General features: G+C 43.6%; 1 protein-coding gene across 10 annotated transcripts in view; it reads right to left on the bottom strand.

The window, feature by feature from the left end:
* The window catches only part of CADM1 (cell adhesion molecule 1), a 278,434-nt gene that overhangs the window by 13,334 nt on the left and 246,203 nt on the right, over positions 1-18,897 (bottom strand). For 6 of the 10 annotated variants that reach the window (XM_089538063.1, XM_089538066.1, XM_089538064.1 and 3 more), the window contains 2 exons: positions 14,221-14,253; positions 3,136-3,189 (listed from right to left, as the gene is read on the bottom strand). The exons of 3 other annotated variants lie outside the window; for them this stretch is intronic. In XM_089538063.1, the coding sequence (XP_089394189.1) occupies positions 3,136-3,189; positions 14,221-14,253 (87 nt within the window). The remainder of the gene's footprint in view (positions 1-3,135; positions 3,190-14,220; positions 14,254-18,897) is intronic. One more of the 10 variants, XM_089538065.1, reaches the window with a different exon arrangement.

Here is an 18,897-nt window from a genome sequence, read left to right as displayed (position 1 = left end):
TCAAAAAGACAACAACCCTCCAAACGTTTGTATACTAACATCTTATCTCTACCCCGTTTTAATTTGTTGTAAGCCTTCATGGGTCCTGTGCCAGGAGAAAGGAGGAATGCAAATAAAATAAAAGTAAGATAAAATAAGATAATATAAATTTATCCAGTGCCGGTGGTCATGGCAACATAGACCTCATTCAATCAGCACAAAATGTCAGAAGGATGCAGCCACAGTTGCGACGCTGAGCACAAGAGACTTTTGACACAATGCAAGTATGGAAGGGCTTTGAATGGCCCTCCCAGGTGTGTAAATTTTATTGACTGCGCAAGGGAGCCTTATTCAAAGTGGGCACAAGACTACTAAGGGCAGCCATCATGTCATTTTTAAAACACAGGGCTGTGTTTATATCCGTAATCACGCAGGAAGACCGAAATGGAGACCCACAAGCGCCAGGAACAGATAATATTGTTCATTACCCCAGTTTAGCATTAAGTGCGCGGCACCTATGGTAATTTATCGATGGGCCGTTTAAAGCTGGTGTTAACCTGTTTGTCTTGTATTATAATTGAATCTGGTCTCTAATTTAAGCGAGCAAAATTCAAGGAGTTCATCCTTCCTCAATCAATACGTTCCCCTTCAGTGACCCATTTCGAGATAGCTTCATAAAAAATAATGCATTTTTGTTTTAATAAATTTAATCGCTATGACAGGTGCTCAATTTTTATTGGCTGCTCCTCCAGACATCTCTGTGCCAGAGAACAAAGCCGGGCTTACAATCAATAGTAATTGATTAATCAGCATCCCCCATGAACAAAGGTGCTAATCAGTTTTTGATTAGTTAATCAAACTACACGGAAAAGCTACACAGGTCCACTTTGATTGCAATGGGCTCTACAACTCAGGCGTCTGGAGTTAAATCTTAAGAATGGGATCAGCCCCGCTGAAAGAGAGGGGAATACATGCAACCAGATTGTCTCAAGTTGTGTACAAATGGTCGCTTTTGTCACATTTCCAGATAAATGGTTGCAAGGAAGGAGAGCAGAGCCATGGCTTTAACTCTCTTGTCTCCTGGTCTTCACCCAAAGTGCAACCAGGGGCCACATTCCACAAGGATTGTGGCAAATGAAGGGGGGCAATGCCAAGAAGGCGGCTGTCACGCGTTTGGGTCGATCTCCATGCATTGCATGGCAGGGTCCTGCTAGATTTCCTTCTACGCAACAGCCTGCCAACCGTTTGAACAGCTCAGTGTCGCAGAAGAGAGGTTAAACCCAGCATGGAGACATGAAGCCAAAATCAGCGAGGACTTTGCTGTGTCCAATTGCTTGTGGGAATAAGGGGGCAAGGGAAAGAAATGAGATTATGAGTCTTCCAAATGGCTTTGATGGACCATGAAAGTAATTCATGAGCAAATCATCATGCCAATAAAATCTAGATTTGTAGCCTGGTGTCACGTAATGGATACGCTGTCTCTCCCGGTTTGCGACTGGGTGTGACCACCAACTGCAATTTCATATGGCCCAACGAGACCTGGCTCACGGGGCTGGCGCCACGCTGCGTATATCAGGAGAAAAGAGGCAGCCATTATTATTATTTTTCTTCTATTTTGGAAATAGCACAAGCCAGTTTCTTCTTGATGCATTACATTTCTCTTGTTTGGAAAGGGGGGGGGGGGGAACACATTTCGCTCAGCACAGAGGTGGAGCAAACAGACAGACCAAGGAACAATGCCTAACCAATACTTCCCAGTTGCGGGAGAAGAGGAGAAGTTGATTCTTCCTCCAGAATCATAGCGGGAGCTGCAAGGGTCAACCTTTTACAATGCAGGAATACACAATGAAAGCAACCCTAAGAGATGGCCATCCAACTTTTGCTTAAAGACCCCCAAAGAAATAGACCACCACCTTCCTAGGTAGATTATCCAACCTACCCATCATCTCCTCATGCATAGGACTTGCATCTGCCCCAACTGGAAAGAACCCTTTCAATACCTGCCTCTTCTACCCAGGTCAATAATTTCATACTTGGGACCCTTTCGTGCTACGCAATTACAGCAGATTAGTCAAGTTCCCATTAGAAAAGATACTTCAACCAATGTGTATGTGGGGAATGTAGAAAGCAAAGGGTTCTGATACCCATTTATCCATGGAGTACATTGGTTAGAGGTTCTGGACAAAGCACCAGTCAACATCATAACACAGTTGGGAAGGTAAAATGGGATAATCATCATAGCACCCAACCATCATTTATGTCAGCGGTTCTCAACTTGTGGGTTGCGACTCCTTTGGGGTTGGAATGGCTCTTTCATATGGGTCACCTAAGACCATCGGAAGACACATATTTCCGATGGTCTTAGGAACCAATTTTATGTGGTCACCACAACATGAGGAACTGTATTAAAAAGTTGTGGCCTTAGGAAGGTTGAGAACCACCGATTTAAGTGCATGTGTGTTTGTGTGTGTGTGTGTGTGAGAGAGAGAGAGACAGGGTACACTGTAATTAATGGTTTTTACAACGGAGAGGCCTGCGTTATTCCCCCAGATCAATCTGCTGTGGAGAAAGAATAAGAAGCAAACCCACGGTTGATGTTACGATTAATTTGCAGACTGGTCCACCATGATATAATTGCCCTCTCCTTCCTTCTTCCAGCAATCCAGTCCCAGGAAACCCAGATGGAGCCCAAAGTGGCAGGTGAGACATCCTCCCTTCCTCGAGTCAAATCTAACACCCTTTGCAAGTGTGACAGAATTTCAACCGAATCATCTTCTAATTAGGATTTCCTATTTCTAGCAACGGAGCTTTCACCAGCTACCAGACAACCTGTAATATACGTCCCTCATGTTTTCCTTGCCTCCCCTCCTCCTCCTCCTCCAGAAATACTTTTGAAGGCTGCTTTGCACATTGCACATTGGGAAATTCATTCATGCCAACATCCAGTGTACAAAAAGAAAGAGAAGCCCACCTCTGGGTTGGACCATTTTGGGATGCTGCCTTTTGCATAATGTTGATCTTTGCATAATGTTGAACACAGCAAACCAAACAAACCAAAAGACAAACCAGCCAGGATGCGAAGAAGGAAAGGGGAGAAGCCAACCCACGGACAAAAACCACAAACATGTTTAGCTTAACCTAAAGGCTCGCCCTTACCTGAGAGATCTCCATAGTCCAGTTCTTCAGCAGAATTGGGCAACTGAGTAATGCCTTACAAGTAAAAAACAAACTCATTTTTCTTTGCGTTCCTCAAGGGACGAGAAAACAAAACACTTAAGAACAGAGGGTGAATTGCTCAGGAAAGAATTGGACATAAAAACAAAACAAAGAGCCAGTCTCTTGCCCTCCGACAAAAGCTTGCGCTCCAAATTAGCTTGCAAAATGAGGCATTCCCATCACTTAACATATTTCTTCATTTCTTTTTTGTGGGGAGGGTGGGTTTGTTTTGCCTCTTTAAAACCAACCAACAGGCTTAGCAGAAAGATTTTTTTTGGTCGGCACCATTAAAAGCACACACAAAAACATGAATGTGGACATTCAAAACCATTCATTCGCCATGGCATGCAACTCTCCCTTCACATAGACAAAATAAAGCCCCCTCTTTAGTTGACATTTCCACTTAGGACTTCACATACATTTATTTAAGAAGTAAGAAACAATTCCAGATTTTGGTGCAGAATGCAAATCCTTTGCCAATGCCAACTAAGACATCAGTGCAGAGCTATTTTGGACCACGCTTTTCAAAACTACAGCAACAGCAGAAGGAAACTGCAAGCTGTATATATTTGATTATTATTATTACTCGGGGTGGAAAACTCATAGACTCATTTTGAGACTTCTCAAGATATCTGTTTCAGGAAAGTCATCTCAAAGCTGATAAGGCAAGGATACTTTCTTGTTAGCAAAATACAAAGCTGTTCCACTTTCACAGCTGCTGTTTCCCTGCTTGTTTCAAAATGATTTGGCGTGTGCGAGTATGCAATTCATTTTTGGAGGTTTGTATGGATGCAATTCATTTTCAGATTCCTCAGCCAAAGGCTATGGGCAGCGCATAAGAGAAAAAGGTGGTTGAACTGAGAATCAAATAGGATGTCACAGACAAGTTCCCATTGCCTTTTCTCCCGAAGGCACAGCATTTGTTTTTAACTCAAAAAGAAGAAAAGCCCCACAGAACCATAAGGGTGGGCCGCTCAACTTCCTCCCTTCCTCCAAATTCTTACTCATGTTGTAAAAGATGAAGATCCCCTGAATCCCTTCCCTTGCAGAAAGCAGATTTATTGGGACACTCCTTTGAATCAGAAACTCACTGGAGGGTAATAGGCATGCCCTCCCTAATTTTCTGAATGCCATGCTATGTCTTGTTTAAGCCCTAAAGGATTTTGCTGACTTCCCTGCAATTGGTTGGCAAAACAAGAGCTATCTGCCCCTGCTGTACAACACAGAGCAGACCATAAGCTAATTGCTCAGATGTAAAACTGCAAGCTGGTTCTTGCACAGTGTTGTAGTCCCGGTGTCTCCTGAAGACAACGGAGCTGTAGTTGCATAATGGCTCAGTTCAAGCTGAATAGGGGACTAAAAATGCATCTGTGCAAGGAAAGACTTGAGCGGATGGGTGTTGCACAAGTAGATCTTGCACTGCATAAGTAGATCACCTGTGACTTTGTGGGAATAACTCTCCCAATCCCTAGGAACCCAGGTATTGCTATGAAAACAGGAGCCCAACTCCCATGTTTTTAGCATACCTACATAATTCTTGAGAGTCAGCACAGTGTAGTGGCTTTAACATTGGACTATGACTCTGAAGACCAGGGTTTGAATCCTTGTTTGGACATAAAAACCCACTGGCTGACCTTGGACAAGTCACACTCTCTCAGCTGCAGGGGAAAGCAAAGGCAAACCCCCTCTGAACAAATCTTGCCAAGAAACCTTGTGATAAGTCCGCCTTTTGATCGCCGTAACTCAGAAATGACTTGAAGGCACGCAATTCCAGCAACATCATTCTTTGCGCCATAGTAACCTGCAGAGCAGCTTGTATCTTCTGAGTAGCCCTATGCCTACTTGTTACCATTGCAATTAATAAAACAATTAGCAGGAGCAGAATAGCCACAGAGCACAGATCCACAACCCTAGAAAGGGTAGCCTGGCACCCTCCTTGCTATCTTTCTACCCTTTCTATTCTGGTTGGCCTTTTGAGAATAGATTTGTCAGAGAAAAGAGATCTGGTAGAATGTGTCTGACTTTTTATTAGTTGTTATTTTTCAAAATCTTTCCACATTATGATGGTTTAGATGCATTTTAAACTTTTGCTTGCTGTTAATGTTTAACTATGGTTAAACTATCATGGCCTGCCTTGAGTCCCAAACTAGGAAAAAGGAGGGATAATGGTGATGATCTCCTCCTTCTCCTCTCTGAGAAATGTCTCAGTGAAACATATATTGCAAAAGGTAGACTTGCATCCAACTCTGAAGCTTGCCTTTCCCATGAAGTTGGTGGGAAGGGTTGCTTGCAAAGGACTGTATCCAAAGCGTAGAAGATCCAGAGAAGAATTTGGATCTAGGAAAGGCTTGCCATGGATGGGAATAGGAGAGGATCGGGAATCAGGGATTTTCCAGATCTCTCCTCCTGTGCCCAGATTGCAAGGTTGCTCATTGCTGCAAAAGTCCAATAGAATCTCCTGATCAAATTATATCCCAAAGAAAGAAACTTTTCTCTTGTTGTGACAATATCAGCAACCTCTAAACCCAGTAGAGCAATTCAGAAAACAGCATCGGTGGACTCATTTGTGGGCCTACAATGAAAGTGGCTTCCTATTCTTATCTCCTGTGAGTGGCTTCTTTTCTGAGAATTTTCCTTTCGCTATAAGAGCATAAAAAAAAAAAAAATAACCCACCGCTATGTTTTCTTAAAAGTAAAAAGGTCAATGCTGCATTTTTTATGAAGCAAAGGGTCTTTTATTTCCACTCCCCTCCATCCCCAACCATAAGAAGTGGAACATTTCTAAAACATTCCTCTCCTATCTGCACTTGGTAGCCTTAAAAATGTCAGCGAACGGCACAAGAAGGCATCTTCAACGCGCCACAAATTATGTCTTGGGTTTTCTTATTACATTTTTCATTTGACTATTAAAAGGCTTTATTCTTCATTTTTGATTAGAAAGCACTCACATTCCCCTGCAAATTTTTTCAGAATAAATGAGAATTAACTTTCCAACCGCACACAATTGTTTTGTCACTTGGAATTAAAGAAGTTAAAATCAATTGGGTAGGAACGGGGGAAACTCTCTGAATGCATGCGTCGGAATGAGTATTATTCTCATTCCCTTCGCCAGACATGCATTTGCACAACACCATTATGCATTACTTCCTAAATTGATTTCCAGAGAAGCATTTCCAATCTCTCTCTCTTTTTAAAATCAGAATTAATTTCAGGCAATATCATTCTGAAACTTCCCTACGTTGTACTCCGTCACAGCAAAACAACAGCAACCAAGAGCCTTGGCGCACAAAACTGCTTACGCCAAATAAAACTTGTCAGTTTCATAGATGGTACAAGACTCTTTTGTGGTTGATTCTGAGATATGTCTGGCGTTAAAGACGGGGAGGGCTAAGATTGTTGTCTCTCCCCCCCCCCAACTCCTTTCCCATCTGTTCCAGCTTGAATGGCCTTTATTTCCAAATGGGAAGTGACTCTGTGTTTGAAGGGGGGGGGGGGGGATGATGTTTCTAGGCCTTGTAGATGTGTCTATATGTCTTCAAGTCAACTGTTGGTGACCCCATGAATTTTGTAGCATTTTTTAAGGCAAGGAATACTCAGATGGGGTTTTGTCAGTTCCTTCCTCTGAAATATGAAAGATCCCTTCAGCAGCTGAGATTTGTTGGTCTCCCATCCCTGTACCAGCCAGGGTTGGCCCTGCTGAACTTCCAAGATCACACAGGATCTGGGGCCTTGAAGGTATTTAGGTTTCTCCCAGTCATTTGACTTACACCAATTATGTTAATTTCACTGGGTTTCCTTAGGCAAGGAATACCCAGAGGTGTATTATTTATTTATTTATTATAGTATTTACACCCTGCCCTTCAGCCCTAAAGGCTATCAGAGCGGCTTATTTTGCCAGTTCCTTCTTCCGAAATACAGCCTATAGTACCTAGGCTTCATTGGCGGTTTCTCATCCATGAACTTGCCAGGGCTGGACCTGTTTAGCTTCCAAGATCAGATAGGGTTTGGTAACTTTCAGGAACTTAGCCCCTGCATTATGGGCTGCATCATACAGCTGTATAATAATGGTGGTCTGCTGTTTTATTGTTCCTGTCCATCAGCTCATAATTGTATTGATTGGGTTTGGCCAGCTAGTGTTTCACCAATGCCATGAATTGTAAAATGGGGTATCGATATTTGAATAAACAAATGGCATAAAAGTATAGATCAATTATGCTCTCCATCCTAGCCCACTCCATCACCATTGCAATCTGGATTAATTTCTTCGATTTTGAAAGACAGCTAGAAGAGACTTTTCAGGTCTTGGAAAGGGAAGGGTTGAAAGAATAGCAATCCCAGGTTCACAGGTTAAGACAGTATGGCCTGTTACAGACTGCCAAAATAAAGCTGCTTCGGGTCTCTTTGGAGGTATGCTATTTAAATGATGCATGGGTCCTAAGAGTCTGGAGGTTGCGCCAAAGCCACACTCCATTCCTAAGCACTGGAGTGCAGCTTTGGTGCAGCTTCCGGATTCTTAGGATGCATGCATCATTTAAACAGCATACCTCCAAAGAGACCCGAAGCAGCTTTATTTTGGCAGTCTGTAACATGCCTATGATTCTGGAAAGAAAGGTTGTTTCACACAGCAGATAAAACCTATCCCTTGAATCCAGACTCAATCTTGCTTCTAGTAGACCTATTGAAACCAATGTGACAGGTTGGGAGTGCTAAGTCCTACTGATCTCAAAGGATCTATTCCAAACACGATTAAATTTGGATCCAAATGTCTATCCCAGCTATCAATGCTGCTTGCTTTTCATCCCACCACAATTTCTCATCAGTATGGCCTACTTGCTTTGCTTGTTGGGGGATTGCCTTCAAGTCCTTTTCAACTTATGGTGACCCTATGACTAATCTATCTTGGCACGATTTGTTCGGAAGGAGATTTGCCTTTGAGGATGAAAGAGTGTGACTTGCCCAACTGCTACCTTGCAGTTATTTGGCTGCATAACTTTCTTGTTCTAGGTGATTTTAATTTCCTTTAAAAGCAACAGCTAACCTGCCACTCCTGTCCCATGGAAAGCCTGCTCCCCTGCTCAACATCTCTTTTATCAGCTTTGAGGATGACAGCGATCTCCCATCTCTCCCTTGGTGCTGACTGAACATACTTCAATAGACACATTTTGTTCCCAAATTTAAACAATGTGATGGCTGAAATCCAATCTCCAGACTGAAATGCTGTTGAAAAGCTGGTCCTGCAGGGATGCTCTTGCAGTATCCCTACAGCTGAAGACTTAGAGTTGGTGGGTTTCCTTTGAAATGTTGGAAACAGCATGAAATCAACCCACCTCTGTGCAACGTTCAAGACTTGGGAATGCATTTTAGAAGCAGTATGCATTTTTGGTTTAGAAAAGAGGGCAAAGATTGTGATCCTAGAGCTGTCGGGAAGCTGGATTTGTGTCTCACATCAACCTATTCCATGAAACAAAATGGAGGCTCCCAATGGATTTGGTTACATGAAACATGTCTCTTGGAAGTCATGCCAAAGTACCACTCTTATTTACACATGGCATCTCGTTAGAAAGTATTTGAGGGGGCAGGTTCACCCCTTTGTCTATCTTGGCTGCAATATTGAAATGTGTTTTTCAATTTAAAATGGTTTCCCTTCTGCTTTCTCTAGAGGTGCAGATATGGGGCAAAAGGCAAAATGGGGACACTGCCACCCCAATAGGAATCCTACACTCCCCCTGGAAAGTTTCCTTCCATGCCCAAATGTCTAGCATTGCAGTAATTTGTAAAACTTAAGTTGAGAATTTAGAAATACAGTTTAGGCTTCCAAAGAAATGGGGCAGGCAAAATGAAGACAACAAACGGAAGAGAACAAATGGCACAAGGGAATGTGAAGACAACAAATGGAAGAGCTCTAGGCACAAATGGTTTCCAGAGTCTCATTCTGCAATGCCAGACATTTTCCTTGCGGAAAGGGAACATTATTATTTGGGGGGCAATGCCCTCATCTCTCCACTTTATTATAACTCTCCCTTCCCGACTTCTTCTCAAACCAGTGGACTGCAAGGAAGGGAAAGTGCCCTGTTGCTATTCTTAGCCAAGCAGACAACAACAATGGCTTTTGGGGTTTTTTCCCCAGGTAATATGACCATGTTCTAGAAGAGTTTATTCTTGATGTTTCGCCTGCATCTGTGGCTGGCATCTTCAGAGAATGCTGGCATGGAAGAGAGTTGGGGATACACATAAACACACACAGTGTGGCCCTGGGTTGGGAGGAGTGATTTCCATGTTAATCTGTGTACTGTTCTGTTATTGTGAATGGCAAGTTTCTCAGGGTGGGAGGATGTGCAAAGAGGATTTGTGTCTGTTTAATTAGAGATCCATTGTTTTCTGGGGGGAAACCCTGACCCTGGCTGGTTTTCATTTGCATTTCATTGGGTCTTGAATTTAAGTGTGTAGAACAATGCACAGATCAACATGGAAACCACTCCTCTCAACCCAGGGTCACAGTCTCTCACTCTATATAAATACCCAACTATCTCCCATGCCAGCAGTCTTTGAAGATGCCAGCCACAGATGCTGGCGAAACGTCAGGAATAAACTCTTCCAGAACATAGCTCGAAAAACCCACAAAAATCTATGGATGTCGGCCATGAAAACCTTTGACTTCACATCAGACAACAACAATGCTTGAGCGATGGGAGCCAACGCTTTAGAGAGGCTTATTCATTTTGCAAAGAAAAAGGGATCCATCCAATTCTTTGGAAAGGTGGCATGCAGAAACCATGGGGAAACCTCTTCTCCATCCAACAGAGCTATCCTGCTTTGTTCTGCTCACCTAGGGAAACCTAAAGTTTTCCAAAAGGTGCCTGTCCGCACTGCCGGATGAATGCGAACCGGTGGGAAGCTGGTGCTAAAAATAAGCCCCTGATGCACAGCCAAAGCGCAAGCCTCAGCCATGAACATGCTGTTATTAGAAGTCTGAAAATGAATGCAGAAGAGTGCGAGGAAGGGTGCGGGGGAAGAGAAGCACATAGTGAAATCCTAGTGTTTTAAGGTTTCAACAATTGAAGAGTTAAATGCCCGTGCTCTCAATGTGCTCATGCATAGCTGCTCCAAGTCATGGTGGGCAGCTACTCAAGTTTTGCATGCACCCAAAGTCATAGTCATCTTTTTTTTTGTAACCCCCTCCTTTCTTGAGGATGCCCTTCCTGAATAATAACAATGATAATTCAGGGAGCACTCAAGATCCCTCTTTCAGTCCGAAATACAGCCCATGGCTCTTGGCACTCTGGCAATGGCTGGAATTTGGGTATCATTGGGTTATATATATATATTTTGGAGGAAATCCACCTGGTTTTGTCCAGGTTGACCATGCCCCCCTCATGCATTTCTCACCCTCCACAGACATGCTTCCTCTCGCTTGGACATTGTTCAGAACAAAATGGCCAACATACAAGAAATGTCCGGTCAACTTCATACACACTTTGGCAATGCAAGCCTTGGAAAGAAACCATGGATGTCTCCGAGCAACACAAGAGCTCATAACGAACCAGCTTCATTTTCTGGTCATTGGTTTTAAGGCAGAAAACACATTGCAAACAGTTTCACCTAAGACACCCAGCAATCCGAAGGCTCCAGCTAAGAAATTCTTAGCAGACACCTGGTTACATCTAGGTTATTTTAAAAGCACTGCAAAAGTTAGTATTTCTGCTTAGTCCTAGTAACAGCTCCGATTCCTAGGCCTTTTCCATTTTACTTTGGATACATTAATGCTACCTGACCTAAACTATGGGGTCATCGTACCTCAAAAACTGGCTGTAGGAGAGAAAGGTTTATTTTCTAAAGCTTTAGAAAAGAGCAACACCAATTTTGTTCATGGGCATCAGCTGGTGTTCGAGTCATCTCTCTAGCAGTTTCATTGAAACTAGGAAGGCTTGCTTCCAAGTGGTTCTAAATCACTCTGAGGTATACAGCCCTTCATTTTATTTATTTTAGTCTTTGGGGATAGGTGTGTAATATAAAAGCATCAAAAAGAAAACTGAATACTCTTTCTAAGACAAGAGCAACTGAACATCTAATGTAATTTCCTTCGTATTGTGAAGTTTTAGCCATGTGGGTGCACTCCTACTCCAAAACTCCTGTTCCCAAATTTCTTAAACACTTTCCCCCTTTGTGCTTTTGGATTTTTAAAAAATCACTAATGATGGTTTCAGTGGAACCACAACATTTAATTGGCAAGGAAAGACATAAAGAAGTGGGGAAGTTCTTAAACACCTTTTTGGTTAAAGACGTCTGGTCACTATATTAGGAGATGCACCACATTGGCTCCTCTAGGCCAGGAGAGAACTTAAACAGAAGCCATTCGTTTAAGTAGCTTAACTACTTCAAGGATTACCAAAACATTAGGAAACTTAATGGTGGTACCCAAATTCCTGATCCTGTGGGAAGGTAGACATTTCAAGAAATGTTCATCGTTAAAGAAATTCAAAGCATCTCCAACTGCAGGACCTTCCATTCTACACTTCTTCAAACTGCAAAATACCTACTAAAGGGAATCCTCAACAATGTTGGTAAAAATGTTATGTTTCATTCTTCTCTTTACGATTTTGGTGTTGTCTGTGCGACAGGGTTTTCTTTTGAATTTGGTCCATTCACATTGGGTTCTCCTGTATCCATCTGCTTAAAATGTACTAATCTACAACAAGTAGTCAGTAGATGAAAACATATTCTGCAGAATATAAGGCATCCAAGAGAAAATGATCAGAACTTGGAGAAGCTATTTTATGAACTACGGTTCCCAGAATCTACCAACCAGCATGACTACTGTCCATGCTGGTTGGGGAGTTCTCCGAGTTGTGGTCCAAAAAAAAGCTAAAATTTCCTGGCTCTGACACTAAGGCCTGTTACAGACTGCCAAAATAAAGCTGCTTCGGGTCTCTTTGGAGGTATGCTATTTAAATGATGCATGCATCCTAAGAATCCGGAAGCTGCACCAAAGCTGCACTCCAGTGCTTAGGAATGGAGTGTGGCTTTGGCGCGACCTCCGGACTCTTAGGACCTATGTATTATTTAAATAGCATACCTCCAAAGAGACCCGAAGCAGCTTTATTTTGGCAGTCTGTAACAGGCCAAAGGAACTCAAATGCATACTTCTCAGGTCTGAGTTGTCATTCCTACTGCCTTGGACCTTATCCAACACATTCAATGGAACATGAGGATAAGGAATGACGGAAATGAGAAGATCTGAAATGCAGATGATGGAGAAGAGGTAAAGCCAAATGGAGTGTAGGGATATTTGGATTTTGTGCTGTTAAAACTCTTCTGGGTATCACTGTGGCTCTATGATGCAAAGCCAGAGAAAACACTAAATGGAAGTTACCACAACAGTCCTGCTGCCCTCCGCATTGTCAAATGGCAGTTCTTTGCCTCCAAAGCAACAGTCCTTCCACAGATTATGACCTCCTGGCTTGAAATATTGCAGTGTGCATGCCAAGAAATAATCCCAAAACTGGTGTTGGCAAAGGAAAACCTGGCATTATCTGTATTAGTAGGAAATCTGCCAGGAGGAGAGGGGCTAAAGTAAAGGGATGTCAAAAAAGCGATGGTCTAAAAGACATCCAGATGTTCTGAGCTCTTGTGGAGCCAGCCTAGGATTATCTGCAAACTGGGTGATGAAGCATGAAGGTTAACAATCACAGGCTTGAATCCTGTTGGTTACTTCCAGCTACAGTAGTTTCAACAAATTAACTGCAGAGTCATGCATTAACAGAACAGTAAATTCAATTAATTCAATGGGTCTACCCTTGTCAGGTCTAACAATGGCCTTTATGCCATCGTGGGAAGATGTCAGATTCTGAAAGTCAAGGAGGGCAGCACTGGACACGACAAACCAGTGAGTGACCCATGTAGAATATTACTGGTGAAATATTTTGCTGAACCAGCTTGGGGATGTCTAAGGAAGATTTCTTACACTGCAAAAGTGGGTGTCATTTCGGGGCCACCAGTCCAAAAATATTCTCCAAGACTTGCACCTTTGAGGGGAACTAGGGTACATTTGTTTAAATAATAAAAATAGGGAGGTATATATTAATGCAATCATGCGTGGCACCTGCATACTAAAGTCATTTCTTCAATATTCCCTCAACATGTTTGTTAGCCTGGGATGCTGGATCAGGCAGGCTCTGAAAAACTGGCAGGAGGCAGAGCTGTCAAGCTGTTTTGCTGCTGCGACACCAACAGACAGATGAGTGGGGTTATCTTCCTCATCTGTTCTGGCCATAGCCAGGGGTTGTGTTGCTCTGAGTGTGACTTTGGCTGCCTGCTAATGAAAGACTGACTGGTGACCTATGACGCCAGAAAGATCCCTCTGTGCCGATATCTCCAAAGACCGGAGTCTGGTGCCTTTCTTGTATATTGCTCAAATATGCAAGGAAAGCACTAGACTCTGGTCTTTGGAGACAACGGCACCGTAACTGTGTTGCTCTGAGTGTGTTACATTTCTGAGAATGACTTTTGTGGAAACTGTTTAAATTGCACAGACTTGCCTACCAAGACTATGTCCTTCTTGCACAGCCTTTTAACAATTGGAAACTTCATCTAGGTTATTTCCATCCTTTTAAATCACTCAACCGGTCCTCCTGCGCTTGCTGAGTGTTGCATCCAAGCCAAGATGCAACTTGAAAGATACACCTCCTCACAGTGTTCACTGGCAGAAACAAGGATTGCTAAACCCCAGCCATGATTCATCCATACCTGCTCTTTTTGCTAGAGTTAGGGGAACTCCCCCAGCTGCATTACTAAGAGTTTGCAGGATTCAGAACAGAAATGAGAAGGCGAGGCACCCTTCCAAAGCTGTGGCTTACAGAGTGGATCGGTCCACTTCAAATGTGTCTCTGCCCAAATTTTACCTTCCCTTCTCCTCCCACCTCTGCATTTTCCCCATCCCAACCCAACCCTTCCATGGTTTCCTCCCAAAGCTTGCTTTGCCACTCAGCGCTGCTGAGAGAAAAGATAAAACAGGAATGCAATACCAACCGTGAACTGCTGGTTCTGTCTCCGCCGTTGTGTCTACACACGGGAACAGAGGTTTGGAGGAAAGGAAGAGACAGGAGGGACAGCATGCAAAAAAAGGGAAATGGAAAAAAAATGGAACAGATAATATATGAGCAAGCTTTCAAAGAACATTGCGTGACAAGCAATAATAAAATGAAAGGCAAAAAGCATTTGAAGTGAGTTGCACTGTTTTTAAAGAGACATGCCTTGAGCTTAAAAGCTGTGAGCCTGGAGGGGGGAAACCAAGGGGAGGGCAGGGGGACCCTGTTTGCTTTAGCGCCCTGGAGATTTCGCCAACAGTGATGTTTTCAGGGGGTCAAGAGTTAGGGGGTCATGCAAAGTGGGGGGGGGGAGGACACCAGAGCGGCCTGGGAAAAGGGCTCACCGGGACAGGAATAGGGCTCCAGACTATGAAAGCAAGCCCCAGAGAAGCTTTCATCCATTCAAACATTGCCTTTGCCAAATGCACCTCCTCCTTGGTGCTTGGTTGCTTTGGTTCCCCAGCTCCATTCCCGCTCTTGCCCATGCAGCGTGGGACACTGGTGGATGTCACGAGGCATTCTGCATCCATGTCTTCCTGGGAAATGCCCACAATGGCTAGAGTCAGGGATGGATGACCCCAGCATTGTTGTGTTCACGGCGTAAAGCAGGTTCACAAGAGGAATGATGCCTTGCCTTTGGCAAGCCATGCAGAAGCCGCCGAGAAAGACAGACAGACAGACAGACAGACAAGGACACTCCATCTTTGCAAAAAAATGGAAGCCCCGCTCTCGGGGGGAAAATAAAATAAAATATCGCCATTTCTAGCGATTCCAAAAAGTGTTTCACATGTTCCCTGTTGCTAGGAATGCAGCTGGCAAAAGAGAACAGCATGACTGCTCAGGTGATTTTTTTTAGTCCTTTTATTCAACAATAAATTAAGGGTGTAAGCCACAAGGCAGGGAAAGTCCAGTGATAATGGGCTGCTAAACCTACTCTGGCTGGGATTTGTCTTATTATGGTGCAGAAGCTAGAAAATGATCCTTAAGCTGGCTCTGTTCTCTGCATCCGGCTAGCAAAGGAGATGTCCTTTACCATCTTCCTGAACCTTGGATTTGCAGCCCTAATATTGCACCAGGCATGGACAGTTTACTCCCCAAAAGAGTATACCTTGGATGTCTGTTAGGACTCTGTCTGGCTTTAGGAACACTTCAATCATGACACCCAGAATTACCATGCAGACCAGCTTAGCTTTCTCCTGTTTAGACAACCATGTCAGAATCCTGGGAATTTGGGGTTATTGTGCTACAAACTACATTGGCTATCCCATTTCTATACCAGTAGACTATGAAGGTCTGTAACTGCATGCCATCAGGGTTGGCACATAGCAAGGGTGAGCAAAGAACAGTATGCCAGGGCTTTTTTTTGCGGCATTCCCCCATCCCTCAAAACACCTCTAGCAGGTGTAGGTGGCATTGTTTTGCCATATTTCAATTTCCTGGACCAATTTAGACCTGGAGAAGCCTTTTTATTAAAAGTAAGAAGAGATCCAAAAGCTTATTTCCTTTTGCAAAAATAGTTTCTCTTTGACCTAAAAAACGGCCATGGTCCTCCAAAGTCTCAATGGGGGCTCACGTGGGCCCCAAACCCCCAACAGTTGTCCTCCTCTGGTATAAAGGTTGCAACAAAACAAGTCTTTTTGCTGGGAAGGTGGTATGGAGTTCTGCAGAACCAGTGACCTCAAGGGAAGGTTTGAGTGGTCTGGATTTGGTTCAGCACAGGCAATGTTTCAACAAATGAATGCATACCTGCATGCAAGGCTCTGGAACAGACAACTCAGTTAATAAACTATCCTAGAACTTGAGCTTTGCTATAACTGGAGACTGGTCCATGGAGGAATTTCTCCACACTGCCCTCTGAATTCAGAGGGGGCCAAACGTCCCACTTAATAGGAAGGAAGGGAAGGTTTTCTTTTTGAGGTTGAACACGGGAAAGTGAACATTTAATTTTTTCCAGAGCAAAGGGCAAGACAAAATAAGCAAATACATGTATATTACCCACATGGGGGGAAAATACCCAATACTTACGGACCAACACATTTTAAAATATTGAATAAGGGGAGCCTGGCACAACAGAAACAAGCACTTTTATCATGATTTTTTCCCCAGCAGCAGTACACCTCTGGCATGTCTTATCCTCCGTTTCAACACAGACAGGCTTCCTATTTGCATCCAGTATTTGCTCCTATGCTGGGAGTTTTGGCAAAGTTATAGTACCAAAAGTGCACAAGTGTAGTGAAAGAAAAACTGAGGCCTAAGGATGGGCCCTCTTCAAGCATCATTTCACATATGTGCATGGCGGGGCCGGAGAGCATTATTAAACCAACTATATGTTGCATTGACTCCTGAAATTTCCACTGATCTGGGGTTCTCTTTTTTGGTGTGGGGAAGGGAGAGTTGTGCACGCTTCTGTTTTGGAAATGAAACTCTGCTGGCAGAACCACTTCTGTTCGTGCGCTGGAAAAAGAGGATTAGTCAAGGAACATTGTTCTGGTTGTACAGTGCAGCTCGCTTTTCCCACTCAGGGACAGAGATCAGCAAGTAAACGGACAAACAAAACAAAACAAAAACACAAAGTTGTCAAGCAGTTAAGAGGCAAACAAATATTCAGTGTCAAACAACATCATGTTGGCTGCAGCTGGAATGGCAAAGTTATGATTAGCAGATGGGCTGGATGGTCGCGGCCGGAAACAGAGCAGTTGCGGGTTAAGAGCTGCACCACTTCAAAGTCCAACTCAGTCTCTACCACCTCCATCCTCCTCCTCCGCAAGGGCTTCATGATTTAGCCGTGCCACTTGTGAACATGAGTGAGGGTTTTGGAAGGGTGGTGGGTTGGGTTTTCTTTTGGGTGGAAAACACTTTAAGGCACTTTGACAGTGATGCCCTGGAACAAATGGCCTCATTTTTTCAAAGACAAAAGGTACACTTAGAACAATGACCTTGCTGCAACCAAATTATGAAAAGAGGATCAGCACGCATCCACACATCTAAGATCTCCAAGAAACAGATTTTTTAAAAAACGATCTGACTGAAATTTTGGAGTTTGTGGATGTTTTGTCAATGACAGAGGGGTCCAAGAGAGGGAAAGGAAAGAAGGGAGAGAAAAAGTAAAAATCTGTTCCATAACGCTAATCGGCACAAGATGATTTAACAACATAGAATGACCCAATGCTGCCTGATGCTAAATAAAATCTTTTGGGTGTGAAAGTGAACATCAGTGTTCCAGCCATCCAATCCTCCTAAAACTCTGCCCCAGATCAATATTTCCACCAGAGAAAGACACAATACCTGAAGGATCAAATACATTGTCTCCATCAAGGTATGGAACATGAAGATGCCACTGATGGAGGGAAGGCAAGGGAGTCTGACATTGTCCCTGACTTCGGGCGCTGTTCAATTAAGAGCTGGGTGCTTAACTCTATTGCAATTGCTCTGGCACAGAAGCAAGAGGAAAAATGCGCCAGAGAAACAGTGGTCCCAGCCATTAGCCTTTGGATGGAGCCATCAGGCTTTTTCTCCTGACAAGGGAACCCACTCTGCCTTAGTTCCCTTTGCAAAAGTGCAACCACTAACTTAACAGACACAGCTCACCTAGTGCACCAATCAAATTCTGGCCTAAATCAATAAATCAACACACATGCGAGCATATGTGTGTGCACATACACACACACGGATATAAAACCTGCATCCTGCATGACAGCTGGGTAACACTTGCTTGAAACAGTGGCATGCAAACCCCTCCGTGGCGCCTTCTAATCTGTTCAGATGGCTCCTCTCCAACTTAAAATTGTTCGTTGAGTGCAACAGACTGAGGTTTTTAAAAGCTAATCCCTAAAATTAGTCCGCAGTCTCTAACAGAATGGTCTCCATAAATGAAAATGAAAATCCAAGGACAAAATTAAAACAAACCAACCCACTCCCCCAGCCCCAAACACCTAATTTTGCTTTGCAAACTTAAGCCTCTGCAGCTGGCTCCTGCCAGTCCACAAAACTAAGCAATCAACTGTTATTCTTTGGAGAAATAGCATTGCCCTCAGTGCCAAATCTCTTTGCGCATGGATCACCTACCTGAGATGGTGGCGCAAGGCAGTCTGGTCACACCATTCGTCATAAGCATAGGAAAAGGAAACTGGGTCATTTGGCATGGAAGAGTCCTCATTTGGGGCTGAACTGTTGAGCCCAATATCCCCTAGCTTTCCAAATGCAACTGGGATGCTCAGGAGCAGTGCATGGGGGTGGGCAGGCTGCATTTCAAAACTTTTATGGGTTTCAAAAAGCAAAATATGGTCAAAATCTTGTACTTCATCCCCACTGACCTAATCTCCCCGTGTCTGCATTACATTTCATTTAAACTGGAGAATGATACAATTTGCAAAACAAAGAGAGCATGGGAAAGAGAGATGTAAGAGTTGTATTTAAATAGGAGGGCTCTTCCTCTGGCCTTCAAAGCCGCTCTAGAAGGAAGGATGGCAGAGGACTTGATTTCTGCGCTGCCAGAAACGTGCTTTGCAAAGCAGCAACTCTGAGAGCCGCCGAAAGCTTTCTGCCGAGCGGCCTGCTTGTACTACACCCACGAGATCACTTCATTTGCAGACCAGATGTTTCACAAAAATAATCAGGG

The sequence above is a fragment of the Sceloporus occidentalis genome, unplaced genomic scaffold (genome assembly GCF_023333645.1).
Source record: "Sceloporus occidentalis isolate IW3139 unplaced genomic scaffold, rSceOcc1.0.p SCAF_9, whole genome shotgun sequence".
NCBI lineage: Eukaryota > Metazoa > Chordata > Lepidosauria > Squamata > Phrynosomatidae > Sceloporus > Sceloporus occidentalis.
The sequence above is the reverse complement of the archived record's forward strand: the minus strand, read 5'-3'. Positions and strand labels throughout refer to the sequence as shown.